Source organism: Haliotis rufescens, unplaced genomic scaffold, assembly GCF_023055435.1.
Source record: "Haliotis rufescens isolate VD_foot unplaced genomic scaffold, xgHalRufe1.0.p SCAF_31, whole genome shotgun sequence".
In the NCBI taxonomy this organism is placed as follows: domain Eukaryota; kingdom Metazoa; phylum Mollusca; class Gastropoda; order Lepetellida; family Haliotidae; genus Haliotis; species Haliotis rufescens.
In genome coordinates this window covers 1,717,832-1,738,478 of record NW_025964013.1, presented here as the reverse complement: position 1 = coordinate 1,738,478, position 20,647 = coordinate 1,717,832, and the positions used below count along the sequence as shown (strand labels likewise).

At 43.4% G+C, this 20,647-nt stretch overlaps 2 protein-coding genes across 2 annotated transcripts in view; one reads left to right on the top strand and one right to left on the bottom strand.

The window, feature by feature from the left end:
* Positions 1-5,124: 5,124 nt before the first annotated feature.
* Positions 5,125-8,416, top strand: LOC124136850. Its single transcript, XM_046502898.1, has 2 exons — positions 5,125-5,223; positions 7,758-8,416. Exons 1-2 carry the CDS (start codon positions 5,185-5,187, stop codon positions 8,025-8,027), a joined length of 309 nt encoding a protein of 102 aa, XP_046358854.1. The 5' UTR covers positions 5,125-5,184; the 3' UTR covers positions 8,028-8,416.
* A 3,121-nt stretch (positions 8,417-11,537) lies between these two features.
* The window catches only part of LOC124136779 (zinc transporter ZIP12-like), a 49,258-nt gene continuing 40,148 nt past the window's right edge, over positions 11,538-20,647 (bottom strand). The window contains exons 8-16 of the mRNA XM_048380526.1: positions 20,441-20,549; positions 17,607-17,665; positions 16,854-16,910; positions 16,248-16,299; positions 15,464-15,616; positions 14,627-14,814; positions 14,186-14,315; positions 12,938-13,016; positions 11,538-11,593 (exon numbers count right to left, since the gene is read on the bottom strand). Of these exons, the coding sequence (XP_048236483.1) occupies positions 14,187-14,315; positions 14,627-14,814; positions 15,464-15,616; positions 16,248-16,299; positions 16,854-16,910; positions 17,607-17,665; positions 20,441-20,549 (747 nt within the window). The 3' untranslated portion in view covers positions 11,538-11,593; positions 12,938-13,016; position 14,186. The remainder of the gene's footprint in view (positions 11,594-12,937; positions 13,017-14,185; positions 14,316-14,626; positions 14,815-15,463; positions 15,617-16,247; positions 16,300-16,853; positions 16,911-17,606; positions 17,666-20,440; positions 20,550-20,647) is intronic.

Here is a 20,647-nt window from a genome sequence, read left to right as displayed (position 1 = left end):
GCTTTCAGCTGCCAAGACTACTGTCGGCCCTTCTAGTGTGACCATCTTAGGATGGATTTGGAAAAATGGCTCAATTCAAGCAAGTCCTCACAGAATTTCCACCCTCTCTAGTTGCACCCGTCCATCTACGGTCAAGGGTTTGAGGTCGTTTATAGGAGCCTACAAAGTGTTAGCCCGGGTAATACCAGGTTGTGCTGGACTATTGGGTCCATTGGACACTCTTCAAGCTGGACGTCCTTCAGCAGAGAGAATAGTTTGGTCAGAGGTACTTATCTGTGCCTTTGGAAATGCTCAATCTGCACTATCCTCACATAAAACCATTGTTCTTCCTCGAAAGGATGACCAACTATGGATCGTTACAGATGGAGCAGTGAAAAACCATGGCATAGGTGCTACTCTCTACATTACAAGGAACAACAGTACTCTCCTCGCTGGTTTCTTCAGTGCCAAACTGCGCCAGCGTCAAATGACATGGCTACCGTGTGAAATAGAAGCACTATCTATAGCTGTTGCCACCAAGCACTTTAGTCCTTACCTTGTACAGTCAAGCCTACAAGCATGTATCCTGACTGACAGTAAACCATGTGTTCAAGCATATGAAAAGTTGTGTCGTGGAGAGTTTTCAGCAAGCCCCAGAGTGTCTACCTTTTTGTCGACAGTGAGTAGATACCAGGCCTCTGTTCGCCATCTCAGTGGTTCTGCAAATATTCCATCTGATTTTGCCAGTAGAAATGCATCCAAGTGTGACGAGCCCCTGTGTCAGATTTGCTCATTCATTCGTCAAACTGAGGACTGTACGGTACGTGGTACTTCTGTTCAGGACATCATGTCAGGGAAATCTAAACTGCCATACACCAACAGGAATGCATGGCTCGCCATCCAGTCAGAGTGTTCTGATCTCAGACGCACACATGCTCATCTCATACAGGGCACTCGCCCATCCAAGAAACAAACTGATGTTAAAGACGTAAAACGTTATCTACAGTCTGTGACCATCGCCAAAGATGGTGTGTTGGTGATTCAAAGAAATGAGCCCCTTGTTACCATCAGAGAGTGCATCGTCATTCCACGACAAGTCTTGGATGGATTACTGACTGCAATGCACATCCAGTTAAATCATCCTTCTGCCCACCAGTTGAAACTCGTTGTGAACCGCTACTTCTATGCTTTGGACATGGATCAAGCAATAACTAAAGTTTCAAGCGGATGTTATCACTGTACATCTCTTCAACAGGTTCCCCACACAGTTGTGGCTCAGTCATCTACTGATCCCCCAGAGATCATTGGAGCCGCGTTTGCTGCAGATGTAATAAAAAGAGAACGACAACTCATACTTGTGTTGAGAGAATGTGTCACATCTTTCACCTGTACATGTGCCATTGAAAATGAACAAAAGGGAACCCTACGTGAGGCTTTGATTCGCCTAAGTGTTGAGATGAGACCATTAGATGGACCCCCGGCGGTCATCAGAACTGACCCAGCTCCAGGGTTTAAGGCCTTAGTTCAAGATGACCTTCTCCGAAGTCAACGTCTTTGCATTGAAATTGGTCGAATAAAGAACAAGAACAAGAATCCCGTAGCCAAGCGAGCTATTCAAGAGCTGGAGCTGGAATTGTTAAAAATTGATCCTTTGGGGGGGTCGGTCACACCTATAACCCTAGCTATAGCCACTGCTCAACTAAATTCTCGCATCAGATCCAGAGGGTTATCCGCCAGGGAAATGTGGACACAAAGAGATCAATTTAACAACCACCAAATACCCGTTGGAGACAGAAAATTGATCCTTGACCAACATCACCGGCGAACTACCAATCACCTACACAGTGAGATGTCTAAAGCCCATATCCCAAGCCTGCCCACCCCTAACATCAGCATTGGTGACCTGGTATATCTACATGCAGATCGTAATAAATCACGGTCACGAGATCGATACCTTGTGGTTGTTAACGATGGTGAATGGTGCAACATTCAGAAGTTTGTGGGTTCCCAACTTCGAAGCACATCATATAGAGTAAAAAAATCAGAGTGCTTCAGAGTTCCATGTCAACATGAACGGTCAAGTGGACTTCCTCAGCAATATGTGTGCGATGAGTCTTCTGATGGTGAGATAGATACTGTTCCCCAAAGGACTGAACCACCTACCCTTCCCATCGTTCCCCCAGTGCTAAATGAACCATACCATGACCAAGACATTTTAGTCAACCCACCAGAACATCCTCCTCTTGATAATCAGGACTCCTTGCGTGAAAATGTTAGTGACAATGACATTGTGTATACAGATGACACTGATGATACCGTGTATTCAACTCCAGTCAGTGCACAAAGGAGGTCAATCCGTGCACGGCGACCACCTCAACACCTCAATGACTATGTAACCGATTTCTAACATGTTTATGTTGCTATGTCCATCAACTGTGTCTGGATACCTTTTCGCATTTAGACTATAGTTATGGTGTCGTATCAGCTTATATCACGTGATGTCAAGGATATCTACATCAGGTTTTAAGTTTTATTGTGACCAGTTATTTTGGGTATTGTTTATGACAGTATGAGTCTTTAATAGTAACCCATATCAGGTAATGTGTTACAAAGAAAAAAGGAGGTTGCGCCAGTGTGGTTGGCGACCGTTGTTTATGTTTAGCGGCAGACTGCCTAGGTAGTGGGAGAGTTACCTCCCTTGGCTTGTGTCGTCTTCTCCTCACATGTTGTTTGACCATTACTGAGAAGTAAAGCTACAAGTATATTGGAATACCTGTGTTGGGTTGTGAATTGCGAGGGTCCAAGCTGGCGCCAATTAAACTTAAATCACAGAGACGAGACAAAGAGTTGCTTCACTGAGGGCGCCAAATATACTTAAATCACAGAGACAAAGTGTGGTTTCACAAACAGCAACAATGACACTTAAAACACAGAGACAAAGTGTTGGTTTCACAAAGGGTTCCAGTTACACTTAAATCACAGAGACAAAGTGTTGGTTTCACAAAGGGTTCCAGTTACACTTAAATCACAGAGACAAATATGAGACAGCGTGTCAGCTTATAGGGGCAGCCCGAAGTGTTGCAGGTCCAGGCCGTTTACCACGTTGTTTTCTGCGGTATGGTGATGTCAACCCAAGTACTTACATCAGGAATTCGAACCCGCATGTGTACGTGTTTGACATGATGAAGGTACGAACTCTACGTTGCCAATTGTGGCGCCATTACCGACTCAGACAAAATGTGTTGTGCGTTTGGGTGCGTGGCTGCGTGCGGGCCTGGCTGTGTGCCTGCCTGCTTGCGTGCGTGCGTGCAAGCGTGTGTGTGTGTGCGTGTGTCTGTGCGTGCGTGCGTGTGTGCGTGTGTGTGCTTGCGTGCGTGCGTGTCTGTGTGTGTGTGTGTGTGTAAGCATCGACCTGGGTCGGCTGTGGCGCCACATGGTTTGACAGAGTTAACTTCTTCACTTCACGTTGCGCTTTATTGACTTGTAAATAGTAAATCTATAGTAGCATCCCTGTTAACAGTTGTGTGGTACATTATAGTCAGTAAGAGAGACTTGCACACTATTTTCAGGAATGTAACACTAACATTTCTTGTTCGATAAATGTACGGCCTGTGGCAAATTACCTTCTGGAACAAGTGTTGTTTTTAAAAACAATGTTTGGTGAATATTTTATGTTCGTTTCCGAAAATGTTGTCGGGCGTGAAACGTTAACATGACAGACATCAAAATGAAGAGAGGTCATGTTTACTCCGAGTGAGTGAGTGAGTTGGGTTTAACGCCGCTTTTAACTGTATTCCAGTTATATCGCAGCGTGTCAGCTTAATGTGGGAGGAAATCCCGAAGTGATGCAGGTCTCACACGTTTACCACTTTGGTGAAACCCACGAGCACGGGTATGGTGCTGGCAAACCTAGAAACATAATCGGGGCGAACCGGGATTCGAACCCACAATCATAGGTTTCTGGCGTGCCCAAGGGAGGCAACTCTGCACAGCAAATCGCGGAGCCTTAGACGACTGGGCCACCCGTGCCCCCTGTTGACATTAGGGGAACAATAATAATGTATTATGCAATATTTATAAGTTCTTACTCAGAATCACATGAAAACATTATGCAACATTATGTTAACAGTGAATATTTCTGCTTCAAAGGCACGTGTAAAAAGATCAATGCCTTAAATGCTATTCACGTGGTGTGTTTAACTACGCACTGAACAATATTCCAGCTATATGACGACAGTCTGTAGGTAATCAAATCTGGACCAGACAATCCAGTGATTGACATCAATTCGGATACGTTGACACGCAGCAACCAGGTCAGCTGGTCTGATCCCCTGATCCCATACGTCGTCTCTGACGACAAGCATGGGTTGCTGAAGACCTATACTAACTCCGATATTCACAAGTTTCCGTATTTGTAGCCGTAGTCGTCGTAGTAGTCGAATTAGTCGTAGTAGTAGATGTTCACTTGTGTACGGAACGCTGCCATGTCTGCGCCTGACAGTTCATTGTGATGTGACAAGAAGATGACGTGAGGCATTAGAAGGGTTTGTGTTAACAGTCAGTCAAACAAATGAACTTGGGAACGTCTGTTTATTGCCTGGTATTCGCCAGATGAACGAAGTGAGATGTAAATAATACTGCTACAGAGGTATGGGTTTTTTCACACAAACGTTTGAAGCATGAAAGTAATTTTTCGTTAGATATGGTTACAAACACTGTTTAAAGGATTTTTCATTCTCTTTACACTGAAAGATAGTTGAATTGCCTATCCGCGCTATAGCGGGAGAAATATGTTTTTATAACGAGATTGAATGAAGCAGCGTATAAAAATAGCTGACATCGATTGCTGACTCTGGTAAACATGCCTCGCCTGTCTGAGTCATGGCTGCTTACCTCGGCAGTTTCTCGAACGTTCCCTTGCGCAGCAGAAACCAAGGCCCACGATATACAAACCAGTGCAATTAATTTCTTATTTGTCTATGAGAAGTCAGTCTTTTTCATTAAAATAATGCACTTAGAAATTTGCAAATGTCACGATCTGCTCTGTGTGGGTGTTTTGCAATAATGCTAATAAGGCAGTTTGATTCACGTGAAATAGTATTAAAAACACCCGGGATAGCCAGCTAGCTGGTAGTCTGTGCTGGGTCGACATCGATTGAACCTCGTCAGTTTTCGACTGCGCTGTCGCGGCTTTTCAGGATCAACATGAGTTCCCAGTCGAAAACCACCAGGTCCGTCGCGAAGGTTGGTCATCCTGTCTGTTAGTTCTTTTTCGTATCTGCTGAGTGGCAATGTCGGCTGGGTATTAAGGACATTTAGCGCCGCAGAATAATCACACATATTTAAATCAGAATATATGGAATAAATGTCGTTAAAATCTCGAGCACCGTCTGACTAGGGCTATTCCGTTGTGTTCATTGTAATTTAAATATAACAGACTGCAAGCTGTTTTTCTGATAAAGTATTCATTACAGTAAAATATGAAATTATTTCAGTACATGATGTGTATTTTGTAGTCAGTTTTCTCCTCTGTTGACCGAGTTAAGAATCGGGAGTTGTACTGATGTTATCGATGATGTGAGTGAGTGAGTGAGTGAGGTGGGTTTAACTCCGCTTTGTACAGTATTCCAGGCATATCACGATGAGTGAGTGAGTGGGTGAGTGAGGTGGGTTTAACTCCGCTTTTTACAGTATTCCAGGCATATCACGATGAGTGAGTGAGTGGGTGAGGTGGGTTAACGCCGCTTTGTACAGCATTCCAGGCATATCACGATGAGTGAGTGAGTGGGTGAGGTGGGTTTAACTCCGCTCTGAACAGTATTCCAGGCATATCACGATGAGTGAGTGAGTGGGTGAGGTGGGTTTAACTCCGCTTTGAACAGTATTCCAGGCATATCACGATGAGTGAGTGAGTGGGTGAGGTGGGTTTAACTCCGCTTTGAACAGTATTCCAGGCATATCACGATGAGTGAGTGAGTGGGTGAGGTGGGTTTAACTCCGCTTTGAACAGTATTCCAGGCATATCACGATGAGTGAGTGAGTGGGTGAGGTGGGTTAACGCCGCTTTGTACAGTATTCCAGGCATATCACGATGAGTGAGTGAGTGGGTGAGTAGGGTTTAACGCCGCTTTGTACAGTATTCCAGGCATATCACGATGAGTGAGTGAGTGGGTGAGGTGGGTTTAACTCGGCTTTGAACAGTATTCCAGGCATATCACGATGAGTGAGTGAGTGGGTGAGGTGGGTTTAACTCCGCTTTGAACAGTATTCCAGGCATATCACGATGAGTGAGTGAGTGGGTGAGGTGGGTTAACGCCGCTTTGTACAGTATTCCAGGCATATCACGATGAGTGAGTGAGTGGGTGAGGTGGGTTTAACTCCGCTTTGAACAGTATTCCAGGCATATCACGATGAGTGAGTGAGTGGGTGAGGTGGGTTTAACTCCGCTCTGAACAGTATTCCAGGCATATCACGATGAGTGAGTGAGTGGGTGAGGTGGGTTTAACTCCGCTTTGAACAGTATTCCAGGCATATCACGATGAGTGAGTGAGTGGGTGAGGTGGGTTTAACTCCGCTTTGAACAGTATTCCAGGCATATCACGATGAGTGAGTGAGTGGGTGAGGTGGGTTTAACTCCGCTTTGAACAGTATTCCAGGCATATCACGATGAGTGAGTGAGTGGGTGAGGTGGGTTAACGCCGCTTTGTACAGTATTCCAGGCATATCACGATGAGTGAGTGAGTGGGTGAGGTGGGTTTAACGCCGCTTTGTACAGTATTCCAGGCATATCACGATGAGTGAGTGAGTGGGTGAGGTGGGTTTAACTCGGCTTTGAACAGTATTCCAGGCATATCACGATGAGTGAGTGAGTGGGTGAGGTGGGTTTAACTCCGCTTTGAACAGTATTCCAGGCATATCACGATGAGTGAGTGAGTGGGTGAGGTGGGTTAACGCCGCTTTGTACAGTATTCCAGGCATATCACGATGAGTGAGTGAGTGGGTGAGGTGGGTTTAACTCCGCTTTGAACAGTATTCCAGGCATATCACGATGAGTGAGTGAGTGGGTGAGGTGGGTTTAACTCCGCTTTGAACAGTATTCCAGGCATATCACGATGAGTGAGTGAGTGGGTGAGGTGGGTTAATGCCGCTTTGTACAGTATTCCAGGCATATCACGATGAGTGAGTGAGTGGGTGAGGTCGGTTTAACGCCGCTTTGAACAGTATTCCAGGCATATCACGATGAAAGCTCAAAGTGATGCAGGTACTTTAAATCGCTGAAGTGACTTCAACATCGCCTCCCAACCCTGTTTACATGTTCACTGTCGACGTATACTAGAAAAAACAAAAACAGTTGTCCAAATACCACGTTCATAGCGATTTCGTCCACAAATTGATTCACGACCCGTGAAGATGCGGGCAGAGAATAGGCCTTCAGCAACCCGTGCTTGTCGTAAGAGGCGATTAACGGAGTCTGGTAGTCAGGCTCGCTGACTTGGTTGATCCTCAAGATGTCAATCACTGGATTGTCTTGTCCAGACTCGATTATTTACAGAGTGCCGTCATATAGCAGGAATATTGCTTAGCGCGGCGTTTAAGCAACAAACAAACAAACAAACTTTCTTCAGCTCCCAAGCTTACCTCATTATCAACTCAGTCGCCGATGGTCGATTATCGATCCGCCACGTGCAATAGCTACGAAGGAGATATATGTTGTTACTTACATTGCAGGTATTCTGCTTTTCCATTTTTCAGTCCGATGTTTTGTGCTTATCTCTCAGCAGGGTGTGTCAACTGATCAAACCACTGGAAGAGATGTCGGACCGTGCATCGCCGGGTCCCACCCAGGGTGTAGATACGCTCCATACGCCCCAGATGGAAGTCAGAACAACAATGACTCGGAAGGGGATGGGGCGTACATCGCCGGGTCTCATCCAGGGTGTAAATACGCCCCAAATGGAGGTCAGAAGAACAATGACCCGGACGGGGATGGGGCGTACATCGCCGGGTCGCACCCGGGGTGTAGATACGCCCCATACGCCCCAAATTGAAGTCAGTAGAACAGAGACTCGGACGGGGATGGGGCGTACATCGCCGGGTCGCACCCGGGGTGTAGATACGCCCCTTACAGAGAACAAGCAAACTAAAAGTGCACCTTTACAAATCGTACTGCTATAATAGGGACTGTTTGACTGTGATTATGTTGCTACGCGACCTTCGACCACCTTACAGTAAACAAGCCCTATTTTGATGGCGACATGCTGACTCCAGTGATGATTTCCCCTACTGTGAACACATTTCGTCACGTAACTATTCTTCGATTATTAACTATATACGATTACTGATATTATTTGAAACAGTACACGTGAATTGAGCATGATAACTGATAAATAAACAAATACTTGTACACTACAAAATAAAATATCATTCGTAAATAATGTGTGTGAATTTTCCGTATTTGTTTAGAAAGACACGGGGTGTGTCCTGTACGATATATATTGTAATTAAATACATGAAATACGACACAAATACTTCTCTTGCACACCCGTGGGAAGTCCGGGTTAGATAATAGCTATGTTGGGGGCATGGATTGGGTGATCAGGCTCGGTGACGTCGCTAATAGCTTGTCATCGTACGTGACTCATGATATCAGTCACTGGATTGTCTGGTTTGGGGTCCGTATACTGCATCCATGTTAAACTTCGACATGGCATCTCAGTGATCTAATACAATAAAACAGGCTTAAGTCCGGACCAGTACAAGCAGCCACGCACATACGCACTTACATATACACACACGGGCATGTACTTACATGGACGTATATATGTAAGTGTATTTCTCTTGAACGCGACGTTAAACCCCATCTCACCTCACCTCACCTCACCCCCGACCGCCTCTGTGGTCTAGTGGTAGAGCATCCGCCCGGAGAACGGGGTTCGATCCCCGACCGCGTCATACCAAAAGACGTTAAAAGATGGTACTTGTTGTTACCCTGTCTGGCGCTCGGCATTGAGAGGGCTAAAACAAGGACTGGTCGGCTCGGAGTCAGTATACTGTGTGTGAGTGGGGTATTCATGTGAAACTGCGGCATGGTATCTCAGTGAGCTAGCACTATAAATCGGCATCAGTCCGGACTAGTACAAGCAGCCACACAAACACACACACATACATGCACGTCTCTATATAAGTGCAATAATCTTGAACTCGACGTTAAACCTCACCTCACCTCACCTCACCTTACCTCACCTCACCCCCAACTGCTTCAGTTTATATTGTCCAAGTCGCATCGTTGTTATCGATGACTGACACTATCTGCCTTCAAATGTCGGGTTTCAAATAAATTTACAATTAGTCCAGTCCTTTTTAATTTCTGTGTTACGCCATTCTCGGTAGAAAACATAATTCAGAACATCACCCCGCCCATCGAGTCTATGGGGCAGGAACTGAGACTCAACTGAGTTACCTCCCTTGCTCATGTTAAGGCATTGGTATTTTCAAGATTTCAAAATTTGTTTATTGAGAAAACTAAATATACAGGAAGAGTAAACATTTAAAATCGTCAATATTACAACATTCATTCGTTAATGAACATGTTTATATGCATTTATACACAATACAAATCGCCTTGGCGGCGTCAGACATTTACATGAAACAGGATGTGTTCAGGTACAAATGTAAGTAGGGCCAATGTGTGGACGTATTTACAATTGTCTTTAAAATACTCCACACCAATCAGTGTCTGTGGTTCTGTAGTATTAAAAGCCTGTATAATTATGTACAACATTGAGTCCTAGCACTCTAGTGCATGCATGAGGTAAGATATTATGCATTCAGGACAATCAGAAGCCAAGGTCTTCAGCAACCCATGCTTAACGTAAAAGGCGACTGTGCTTGTCGTAAGAGGCGACTAACGGGATCGGGTGGTCAGGCTCGCTGACTTGGTTGAAACATGTCACGTATCCCAATTGTGTGGATCGATGCTCAAGATGTCAATCACTGGATTGTCTGGTCCAGAGTCGATTATTTCCAGACCGCCGTCTTATAGCTGGAATATTGCTGAGTGCGACGTTAAACAACAAACAAACAAACAAAAAAACAAAAAGGCTAGATGCACTTTTGTGAGGATATACAACATTCTGATACATATGTTACAGACATATGTCCTGGTGTGGTCCGTATATTTTATATTTCAGTTTTATCTAAAGGAAGAATTGGATAGAGTAACGTTTTTAAATGTATTTACTGAGGATGAATTTGTTTCATATCTACGAATGATGTTTCAAACACAGCAAAGCACTCTAAAGGGGCATTCGCATTATACAACTAGTCGTATACAACTAGTCGCATGAAAATAGAGCATGCCCTATTTCGCACAACTCACGTCCAACAAGATGCATACGTCAAAAGTTGGACCGACTTGCAGTTCACACGATGCAATGTGTTGCATGCAACAAATTGTATACAATTAGTTGTACCGTGTGAATGCCCCTAAGCCACTTGAATTTGTAAGGGTATCTCTCAAGGTAAACATTATATGAAGTGATCACTGAGGACAGGTTACTGCCGAGATGTTAGCCGTATGTTGTATTTTGTTTGTACGCATTTGAAATGGCAATTACGATAATGTATTATTATTTATCACATAAACTGCTTGTACTGAGCATTGTGGAGTGGAAGGCCTACATTCTGAATACAATTATATTGTGTTGTACTATTGTACGTGTATCCAAAGTACACATGCACATAGAACCGTGGCAGAGTAACTGATGAGGCGGGACCATCAACAGTAGCAGTATCTCCAACACGGAGTTCACAACCACCCAGCATCCAGGCACAAGGCATCGTCACACGGGGTGTATACGGGTTATCGGACGGCCCTCTTTACAGCGAGGACTCGCGCTATAACAAGGAGTGTGGCGTCACACAGATGATGATCTGGGTTTTTTAAGATAAAGTCGTCTTTTTTAAGTGAATGAGATGTTTACAGTTGTTCTTGTGATTAACGAGAAAATTACAAATGTTTCTTAAGAGTCCGAAAACCCATAGCACGGGGATATATGAAATGGAACTAGCACACGGTGACACCTTCCGCCATATACACGGTCTCCCCACCCCACCTCACCCTCCCTCCCTCACCCTCTCACCCACCCCCAAAACTGCAGGGGGTCACCTAGTCACACTGTATGGCACACGTTACGTCCGAGTTTCAAACATGTTTCAATGTTTATTCTACTAACACGGGACAAAAAAACAGAGATTTTAATCTTCTAGCTTCCTTGTGGACGCTATCGGACACTTACCCAGAATGCACCTGGTGTCTGTAAATATCCGCCTGTATCCGCAAGGAAGCCAGCCTCGTTTATCATGTGAATTGCAATGTTACCTATCTATACTGAACAAAGAAATTTACAAAACACGAATCTATTTGCACACAATTTCATCAAATATTCCCCAAATATTCATGACGCCTAACGTGTTCTGTTCAGTATGTTAGTGCCCTATCTAGCACCATGTATGTTATGAAATGTAGGCCAGGATGTTCTTTTTGTCACAGGGATGTGGTTCACCGGGAGTTGTCTCCCCTTGGTGCACTCTCCAGTCAGTATATATAACAAGTTCTATTTGCCGATTCCCCCCAAAATCTACAAGTGTTATTTGATGGACTAAAGGTATTTTGTGCCACAAATAACCTAAAGATTAATAGTGATAAAACAAATGTTGTAGTGTTTGGACAATCAATTAAAACAGAAGAAAAGAATACTTGGACCATAGGTGATACAAAAATACTAGTTACAGATAGTTATAACTATTTAGGAATACGCTTCGAAGCAAATGGTAAACTTAAAAACAGTGCTCTTGAAAAAAGGCCTAGGGGCCTACCACAAGCTTCAGTCCACCATTTTTAACCAAGATATACCAATAGCTCTTGCTTGCAAACTATTTAAAACATTAATCGAGCCAGTAATTTTATATAATAGTGAAATCTGGGGTGTAGAATCAATCCTCCTGAACAACTTTGATTCATTTATCCCCGAAAAACTGCAGCTCAAATTTTGTAAATCCATATTAGGTGTCAACAAAACAACACATAACTGGGCAAGCCGAGCTGAACTAGGACTCTACCCCCTTATCTACACAGTATTAATCAAAATAGCAAATTTTTATCACCATGTCTGTTCTTCCAAAAACATAATACTTCAGAACGCTTTTACAGAAAGTACATATTTGGTGAAAAAACGATTAGGATGGGTATACCAGCTAAATCTATTCTTAGGAAAACACAATTTGAGTATTTCAACTTTCCTATCACCAATATTCAAAGAGAAAATCAAACCTAAATTCAACTCCCTCTTCAAGGAATCTCTTCAGATGTAAATACAACAAGAGGCACAGGAAACAAACTTAGGACATATAGGATAGTTAAAAAGGAAATAAAATTAGAACCCTATCTCAGTCACTGTAAAGTAAAAAAATATCGAGTCCACTTTTCTAAACTAAGATTAAGTAACCATAAATTAAATATTGAACTTGGAAGACACACAAAGCCACCAACCCCACTACATCAGAGGCTATGCTCTACATGTTCAATCATTGATAACGACAAACATTACTTACTTCACTGTATTAAACACACTCGAGAAAGAAATATACTACAGTCATGGAGACAAATTATTTCAATACATCCTATCAAATAATGAAGCAGTCAATATCAACTGCATTTGTTTCCACATCTATAATTTCAAACAATAAATACCCTTTCATAATCAACCGTTGACACTTTATGTATAAAAATATATAATATTGATTATTTTGTTTCTGTATGTGTCTACAGGAATGTAAATTATGTATGTCTGTATATATGTATATATAAATCATAATGTCTTGTCTTTTAAAATTGCATCTGTCCCGTAATGGAACGTTTCTGCAATAAAATATTATCTTATCTTATCTTATAACAAGTATTGTTAGAGCCAAGTTATCGGGTTGCATCACCACGTGACCCAACATCGATACTCCACGTCCAGTCTCGTCCTTAATCCCTGCAACAAAACAACCTTACATCAATACTGCTTACACAACAAACTACTGATATAGCCAACTATACTTATTTAACGAATTTGCAGTACAAAGTTTTACTAAAACGATGAACAACGTATGTAATAGCAAAAAAAGAATATAACTGATAAACTGACGTTACCGATATACCAACCAACTGATATATCAAGTTACTGACATGTTATTTCAACCTATTGTGATGACAATTCTAACGGTCCCACGAGCTCGTGATTTGCGTAGTTGCTATGGCAAAATGTGATGTTAAAAACAGGTGACGCACACAAACTGGCGTTTCATCTGGTTAATCTAAACAAGTCCTTCACTAAACACACCATCAAAAACATGAAACTTTTCTTACTTTTTTCCAACAGCATTACGTCTAAGAAAATATCGGCGATATGAAGTCTCCATGTATACCATGGGCGCACAGGCGGGCTCCAGTCAATATCTGGGAGGCGCCCGTAAAATATACACTCCGTGATGACGTTATAGACTCCAGGCACGGCATTTGTACCCGCGATGAAGTCCGCGTCAGACTGAGATCAACTTCACAGCCCTTCGTGTGTCTGTGTATTATTTAACGCGGCACGCAGCTATATTCCAGCTATACGAAGCCAGCCTGGACCAGACAACTACTGTTTGACATAATGAAAAAACGATCCACTCCATCGGATACGATGTCACGCGATCAACCAAATCACCGAGCCTTACCTCCCGATCTATTTGGTAGTAGTAGTAGTAGTAGTAGTAGTAGTAGTTAGTTTGTTTGTTTGTTGTTAAACGTTACATTCAGCAATATTCCAGCTATGTGTTGGCGGTGTGTACATCCTCGAATCTGGACCAGATAATTAGTGATTGATATCATAAGCATCGATTTGGATACGATGACATGCATCAACCAAGTCACCGAGCCCGACCACCTGACCCCGTTAGTCGCCTCTAACGACCAGCATGGGTTGCTGAAGACCCGGATCTTGACGGGTCCTCATATAAGTCGTAGTTGAAGTAGTAGTCTATTATCCGCCGAAATTTTAAGTATTAGTTGTAGTAGTCGTAGTAGTCGTCATCGTAGTAGTAGTAGTAGTAGTAGCAGCAGTAGAAGCGGTGGGGGTAGCACGATTAGAAGACGGTGTGAAACCGAGGTCCGTCTCACCTTAGATGGTAATCTTTTCTTCATAGAACGCGATGAGCAGCATGACGAGGAAACCAGTCAATATCCCCACGTTGTGCATCACAAACAATAACTTCCGGTGTCTGGTCACGTTGTTGATAAGAGACGGCAACTGAAAATACACGAAGTTATTCATCAACATTTGAATACTCACGTCCAGATAATAACACCTTGCAGATGTCCCCGGTCAACTTGCTACATCTTCCAACCTTTAAAACAGAATGCCCAAAATCCACAGTTCCTCCGCAAGGACGTTACCTGACTTGACTTTTACAGTCAGTTACCTCCCTTGCCTCGGGAAGATGCAGTTGCTCCCTCCCGCCCACTCAATGTGCTATCATGACAAGATACTGGGTCATACATCCGCAACTCGTAAAGTTCCAACAACGCATGAAACAAGTCGTAATTGATGTCGTTACTGACCAGGTCGACTAGGGCGATGTAGATGAACATCCCGGCTGTGACGGTAAATATCCACCGTCGGACCAGCGGGTCTGTAGAGATGGAGAGCCCGATGTAAAGTCCTATAAACGCCGTCAAGGCAGACAAGAAGTTCCAGAACAGCGCCCTCTTGAACGACATCCCGCTCGTCAGCAGCACAGCGAAGTCGCCTATGGCAGAGAGAAGATACATATATTAACGCTGATGCTAAAGAAGATACATATATTAACGCTGATGCTAAACATGTGTTCACTGAGTCAAGGCATGAAGCAGCCAACGATACATGTGAATATTTCGGTGTTGGATACTGTTTGTTATTAAGTTCGTCACAGCGATCTTCCCATCATTCCGGGTGGTTGACTGGTTAATCTTGATATTGCCATGGACCTGACGCTTCATTTCAAGCAAAAATATACAAAGGGGATAAGTATGTATCAGTTTCCTCTCAGTTTCCTATCAGTATAAACTATTCCAGTACCACAAGAAAACAACTGAGTGCTACATTGTATTTGCTATCATTCAATAGCAATGTTCTAAGATTCGCGGTATTTTTTACTGTGTCCGGTGAAGATCAGGGGTAGAATAGTTCTTCAGCAACCCATACTTCTTTTAAGAGACGGCTATGCTTTTCGTAAGAGGCGACTAATGGTCAGGCTCGCAGACTTGGGTGAATCATGTCATTGCATCCCAATTACGTAGATTGATGCTCATGACGTCAATCACTGGATTGTCTGGCCCAGACTCGATTATTAACAGACCGCCGTCATATAGCTGGAATAGTGCTGAGTGCGGCGTCAAACAACAAACAAACAAATGTACCCAGTTCGTGTGGCAGTTCATGGCAGAAGACGGCGATGCTGGTGCTGATGCCGCTGGAGACGCTGAGACTGAAGGCGGCGCCCACTGCCAGACCGTCGGCGAAGTTGTGAACAGCGTCCCCGATTATCACCATGAAGGCAAGCGTCGTGAATCCTGTAGAAACGCCAAGGAAAGGTTCTTTTTGAACATGGCAGTGTCATTACGATGTTGTGAAGGCGTACATCACGGGGTCAGGTTTCAAAATAGTATATGTTGAAGAGAAACGTGCAGCGACAGGTATAACCTACAGCACACTTGAGTGAGTGAGTGAGTAAACGATTGAGTAAACGATTGAGAGAGTGAGTGTTTAACAATATTCCAGTAATATCACATATGGGACACCAGGAATGAGATTCAAACAATGTACCCACTTGAGAAGTAAAACCGGATCTTCTAAGTGACGAACACGCTAACAGCCGAGCTACGATACCTTCCATAAGTGTTCGCACACCCTGTTTGGAGTACCAGTGAAGCCAGCTAAACGTAGTATTTGAGAAAAATGTTCGAATGCCCCAATCGTATCGACAGCCTTGCTGGGAAGCAATTTAAGATCTTTTATTCATAAGCGTAAATATCAGGCTAAGCGTTGATGAGTAAAATGTGACTTGAATTGTATGTTTTGTCTATATTCCTGATATTCGAGTCGAGTATATCTAGTTATACGACATCCGATGCCTAAAGAGCATGTGTGGAGAATTGCTGGAGTGTTGCGGGGCCTCCACCAGCTGCTTCTACTTCTACGTACCCGAGTTCTTCTTTCCCTCCTCTTCGACCACAAAGCCGCCCGCCTGTTTTGTCTGAAATAAAAGTAAATATCTGTACACAGTGGACCCTCGGTATATCAAACCTCATACTCGAGCCGACGGTCCACCCTCACAGGCTCTGCCGCTGAAGTTTTACTTCTTGCCTGGACCCGTGGAGATTCGGGTAAGAGTTGGTCTTCAGCAACCCATGCTTGTCGTAAGAGGCGACTATGCTTGTCGTAAGAGGCGAGTATGCTTGTCGTAAGAGGCGACTATGCTTGTAAGAGGCGACTAACGGGATCGGGTGGTCAGGCTCGCTGACTTGGTTGATGCATGTCATCGTATCCCAATTGTATGGATCGACGCTCAAGATAATTCACTGGATTGTCGGGTTCAACTTTAAACAACAAACAAATAAACAAACTTCTTGCTTGTCTGATTTCAACTTCCTTTGGAATGTCTGTTTTCAGTTTCATGTGTCCCCGTTCTAAAGACTACCACATCACTAAATAACTATTATTAGTATATGAAAAGATCCCACAAAACTCACACATCCGGCATTTTTTATGGCATTTTTTACGGTCGATAAGTCCAAGGTAATCACTCACGACATATTTGATATCTTCCGGCCCACCGAGCTCCACTGAAGGGTTCCCGTGGGAGTGCTGCAACAACAACGATATACACTGGAGGCAACGTCTACAACGTCTACACCATGCAATCACAGGGAAACATGCCTATCTATGCATGGCGTATACCACTGACTATTTCAAAAGTAAATTATATTTTTTAAAAGAAATACGTCTATTTCAATGTGTGCAATAGTATTAAACGTCTATGTCAATATGAAAAGTAGAGTTTTTTATCTACGGTAAACTACGGCTATAACGAACTCAAAGGGACCACTAATTGTAGTTCGTAATATCCGTTAAAAGCATATATACAGCATATAACAAATGGCCTGGACTAAAAAATAAGTTCGTTATATCGGTCAGTTTGTTATAAGAGAGTTCGTTATTAACGTAGTTTACAGTATGTCTATATGTGCAGTTTATCATAATGTCATGGATGTCTTCAACATTAACTGACATACACCGATATCTACTGGCGCACACATTTACTGACTGATATACAGGCGTGAGTGTGTAACAAGACTCTTACAAACATAAATACAGGCTGTAAGTTGAACACCACCCCGTGACCGACCTCGGGGACAGTTGTATAGCTTCCAGGTTCTCAATGCAAAGACATTATCTTTTCCAAATACACATTTAAATCCCACGTTCTACGCTCTATTTCTTCATAAGGGGAGTTGCAATGTATCCCGCGCCATTGCCATTTGAAGATGATTAGATACTTACACCATGTCCAGAGCCTAGGACCTTCATCGCAGCCTCGATCAAGTAGAACCCGTATGTACCTGGGGGGTCAAAGGTGAAAGTCAACACTGGTGTGCCTATCCTTCACAGAACACACACAGAACACACATAGAACACACACAGAACACACAGAACACACACAGAACACACACAGAACACACACAGAACACACACAGAACACACACAGAACACACACAGAACACACACAGAACACACACAGAACACACACAGAACACACACAGAACACACACAGAACACACACAGAACACACACAGAACACACACAGAACACACATAGAACACACATAGAACACACACAGAACACACACAGAACACACACAGAACACACACAGAACACACACAGAACACACAGAACACACACAGAACACACATAGAACACACACAGAACACACATAGAACACACACAGAACACACACAGAACACACACAGAACACACACAGAACACACACAGAACACACACAGAACACACACAGAACACACAGAACACACACAGAACACACACAGAACACACACAGAACACACACAGAGCACACATAGAACACACACAGAACACACACAGAACACACACAGAACACACACAGAACACACATAGAACACACACAGAGCACACATAGAACACACACAGAACACACACAGAACACACACAGAACACACACACAGAACACACATAGAACACACACAGAACACACACAGAACACACACAGAACACACACAGAACACACACAGAACACACACAGAACACACACAGAACACACAGAACACACACAGAACACACACAGAACACACACAGAACACACACAGAACACACACAGAACACACACAGAACACACACAGAACACACACAGAACACACACACAGAACACACACAGAACACACACAGAACACACACAGAACACACACAGAACACACATAGAACACACACAGAACACACACAGAACACACACAGAACACACACAGAACACACACAGAACACACACAGAACACACACAGAACACACACAGAACACACACAGAACACACACAGAACACACAGAACACACACAGAACACACACAGAACACACACAGAACACACACAGAACACACACAGAACACACACAGAACACACACAGAACACACATAGAACACACACAGAACACACACAGAACACACACAGAACACACACAGAACACACACAGAACACACACAGAACACACACAGAACACACACAGAACACACACAGAACACACACAGAACACACATAGAACACACACAGAACACACATAGAACACACACAGAACACACACAGAACACACACAGAACACACACAGAACACACACAGAACACACACAGAACACACACAGAACACACACTCCCTCTGTAAACACGCTGTTAATATACGCTGTTTTTGTGTTCAAACGGTGTTAAAAAAACATCATGGCATTGTTCTAGGTTCCCAATATTTGTTGTTTACCAAGTATTACAACAAACCTGTAAATAATCACTCTGCATTTGCTTTGTCAATTCTCGATAAAAGTTCTTGTTAATGAAAATTGCTCAGTCACATCATTGGAAGCTGTAAATTATATCTGAAATAAACTCAATTTTGTTTATCAGTGACTGTTTTGTGGTTTGTTTGAAACCCTGAACGCTTTAAACATCTCACGTGATCACGTACTACAACGTGATTGGTTGAAATATAATTGAAAATTAAACGAGACTTACAAGTAAGTTGAAGTTTGATTAAGATTATATGAAACTAATCACAAGTATAGGGATCACGTGCCCACCCTACTACTGCAGTAGCTGTCTCCCTTCCTGTGTGGTTACGGGTTTCAAACACTTTAAAGTCTGACTGACCTCGCTTTCGCTATCTCACGTGATCCCTATACTTGTGATTAGTTTCATATAATCTTAATCAAACTTCAACTTACTTGTAAGTCTCGTTTAATTTTCAATTTAACGCCGCACTTGGCAATATTCCAGCTATATGACGGCGGTCTGTAAATAATCGAATTTGGACCAGACAATCCATCATGAGCATAGATCCGCACAATTGTAATCGATGACATGTATCAACCAAGTCCCCGAGCCTGACCACCCGATCCTGTTAGTCGCATGGGTTCTACCTATTCTACCCCGGATCTTCAGGGGTTAGCTCCCAGTGAGTCTAGCTTTTTTCGAGATAAGGAATCTCAAAGCCAAGTCCCACTTTACATGTTGTTCGTGTTAATATGTTTTTCATATGTATTTAAGAAATAATTAGACCGCCTCCGCGTCCGCCCGGAGAGCGGAAGATCCGGGGTTCGAGCCCGGGTCGCGTCATAACCCCAAAGACGTTAAAAGATGGGACTTGTTATTACCCTATCTGGCGCTCGGCAGTAAGTAGCTAACACAAGGACTGGTCGGCTCGGAATCAGTACACTGTATCTGAGTGGTGTATTCATGTTAAACTGCCGCATGGTATCTCAGTGGGCAAGCACGATAAAATCGGCATTTGTCCGAACTAGTACAAGCAACCACACACGCGTGCATGCACGTCGCGATATAAGTGCAATATTCTTGGACGCCACGTTAAATCCCACATCACCTAAGAAATAATACGCGTGACTGGTTATATAGTGAAGTGATGTGAGGTGTGGTGTAATCGTTGCGGGTTTATGGTGGCGTTCAAGATTATGGCACTAAAAAATGATGATGATTACAGAATGTCTTCCACAGCAGTATTTGCATAATTTTGGCAGGTATATTTATTTCATACGTCAGGGTCTAAGTAAACACGACAGCAATGTGTCCCAGCCACGTGGCAGATTGTCTCACCTGCAACTACCACTACGGCATACCACGTGTAGTCCTCTATCACTGGACCGGATGTCTCGGCGTGCGCATGCGCGTCTTCGCCTTCTCCATGGTTGTGAAGACCGAGTGCCTGCAATAACAAAGATATTGTTGTACGGATTGACAGATAACTGTTGTTATAACCGACAGTCTGTCACTGTCACTGGTTGCAGTTGTTTCGATGGACAA

Excerpts from the sequence above, each read along its gene's own strand:
- LOC124136850 (XM_046502898.1), top strand. The coding sequence starts at position 5,185 with ATGAGTTCCCAGTCGAAAACCACCAGGTCCGTCGCGAAG. Across the intron at positions 5,224-7,757 it reads CCACCAGGTCCGTCGCGAAG|CAGGGTGTGTCAACTGATCA; the intron begins GTTGGTCATCCT and ends CTTATCTCTCAG.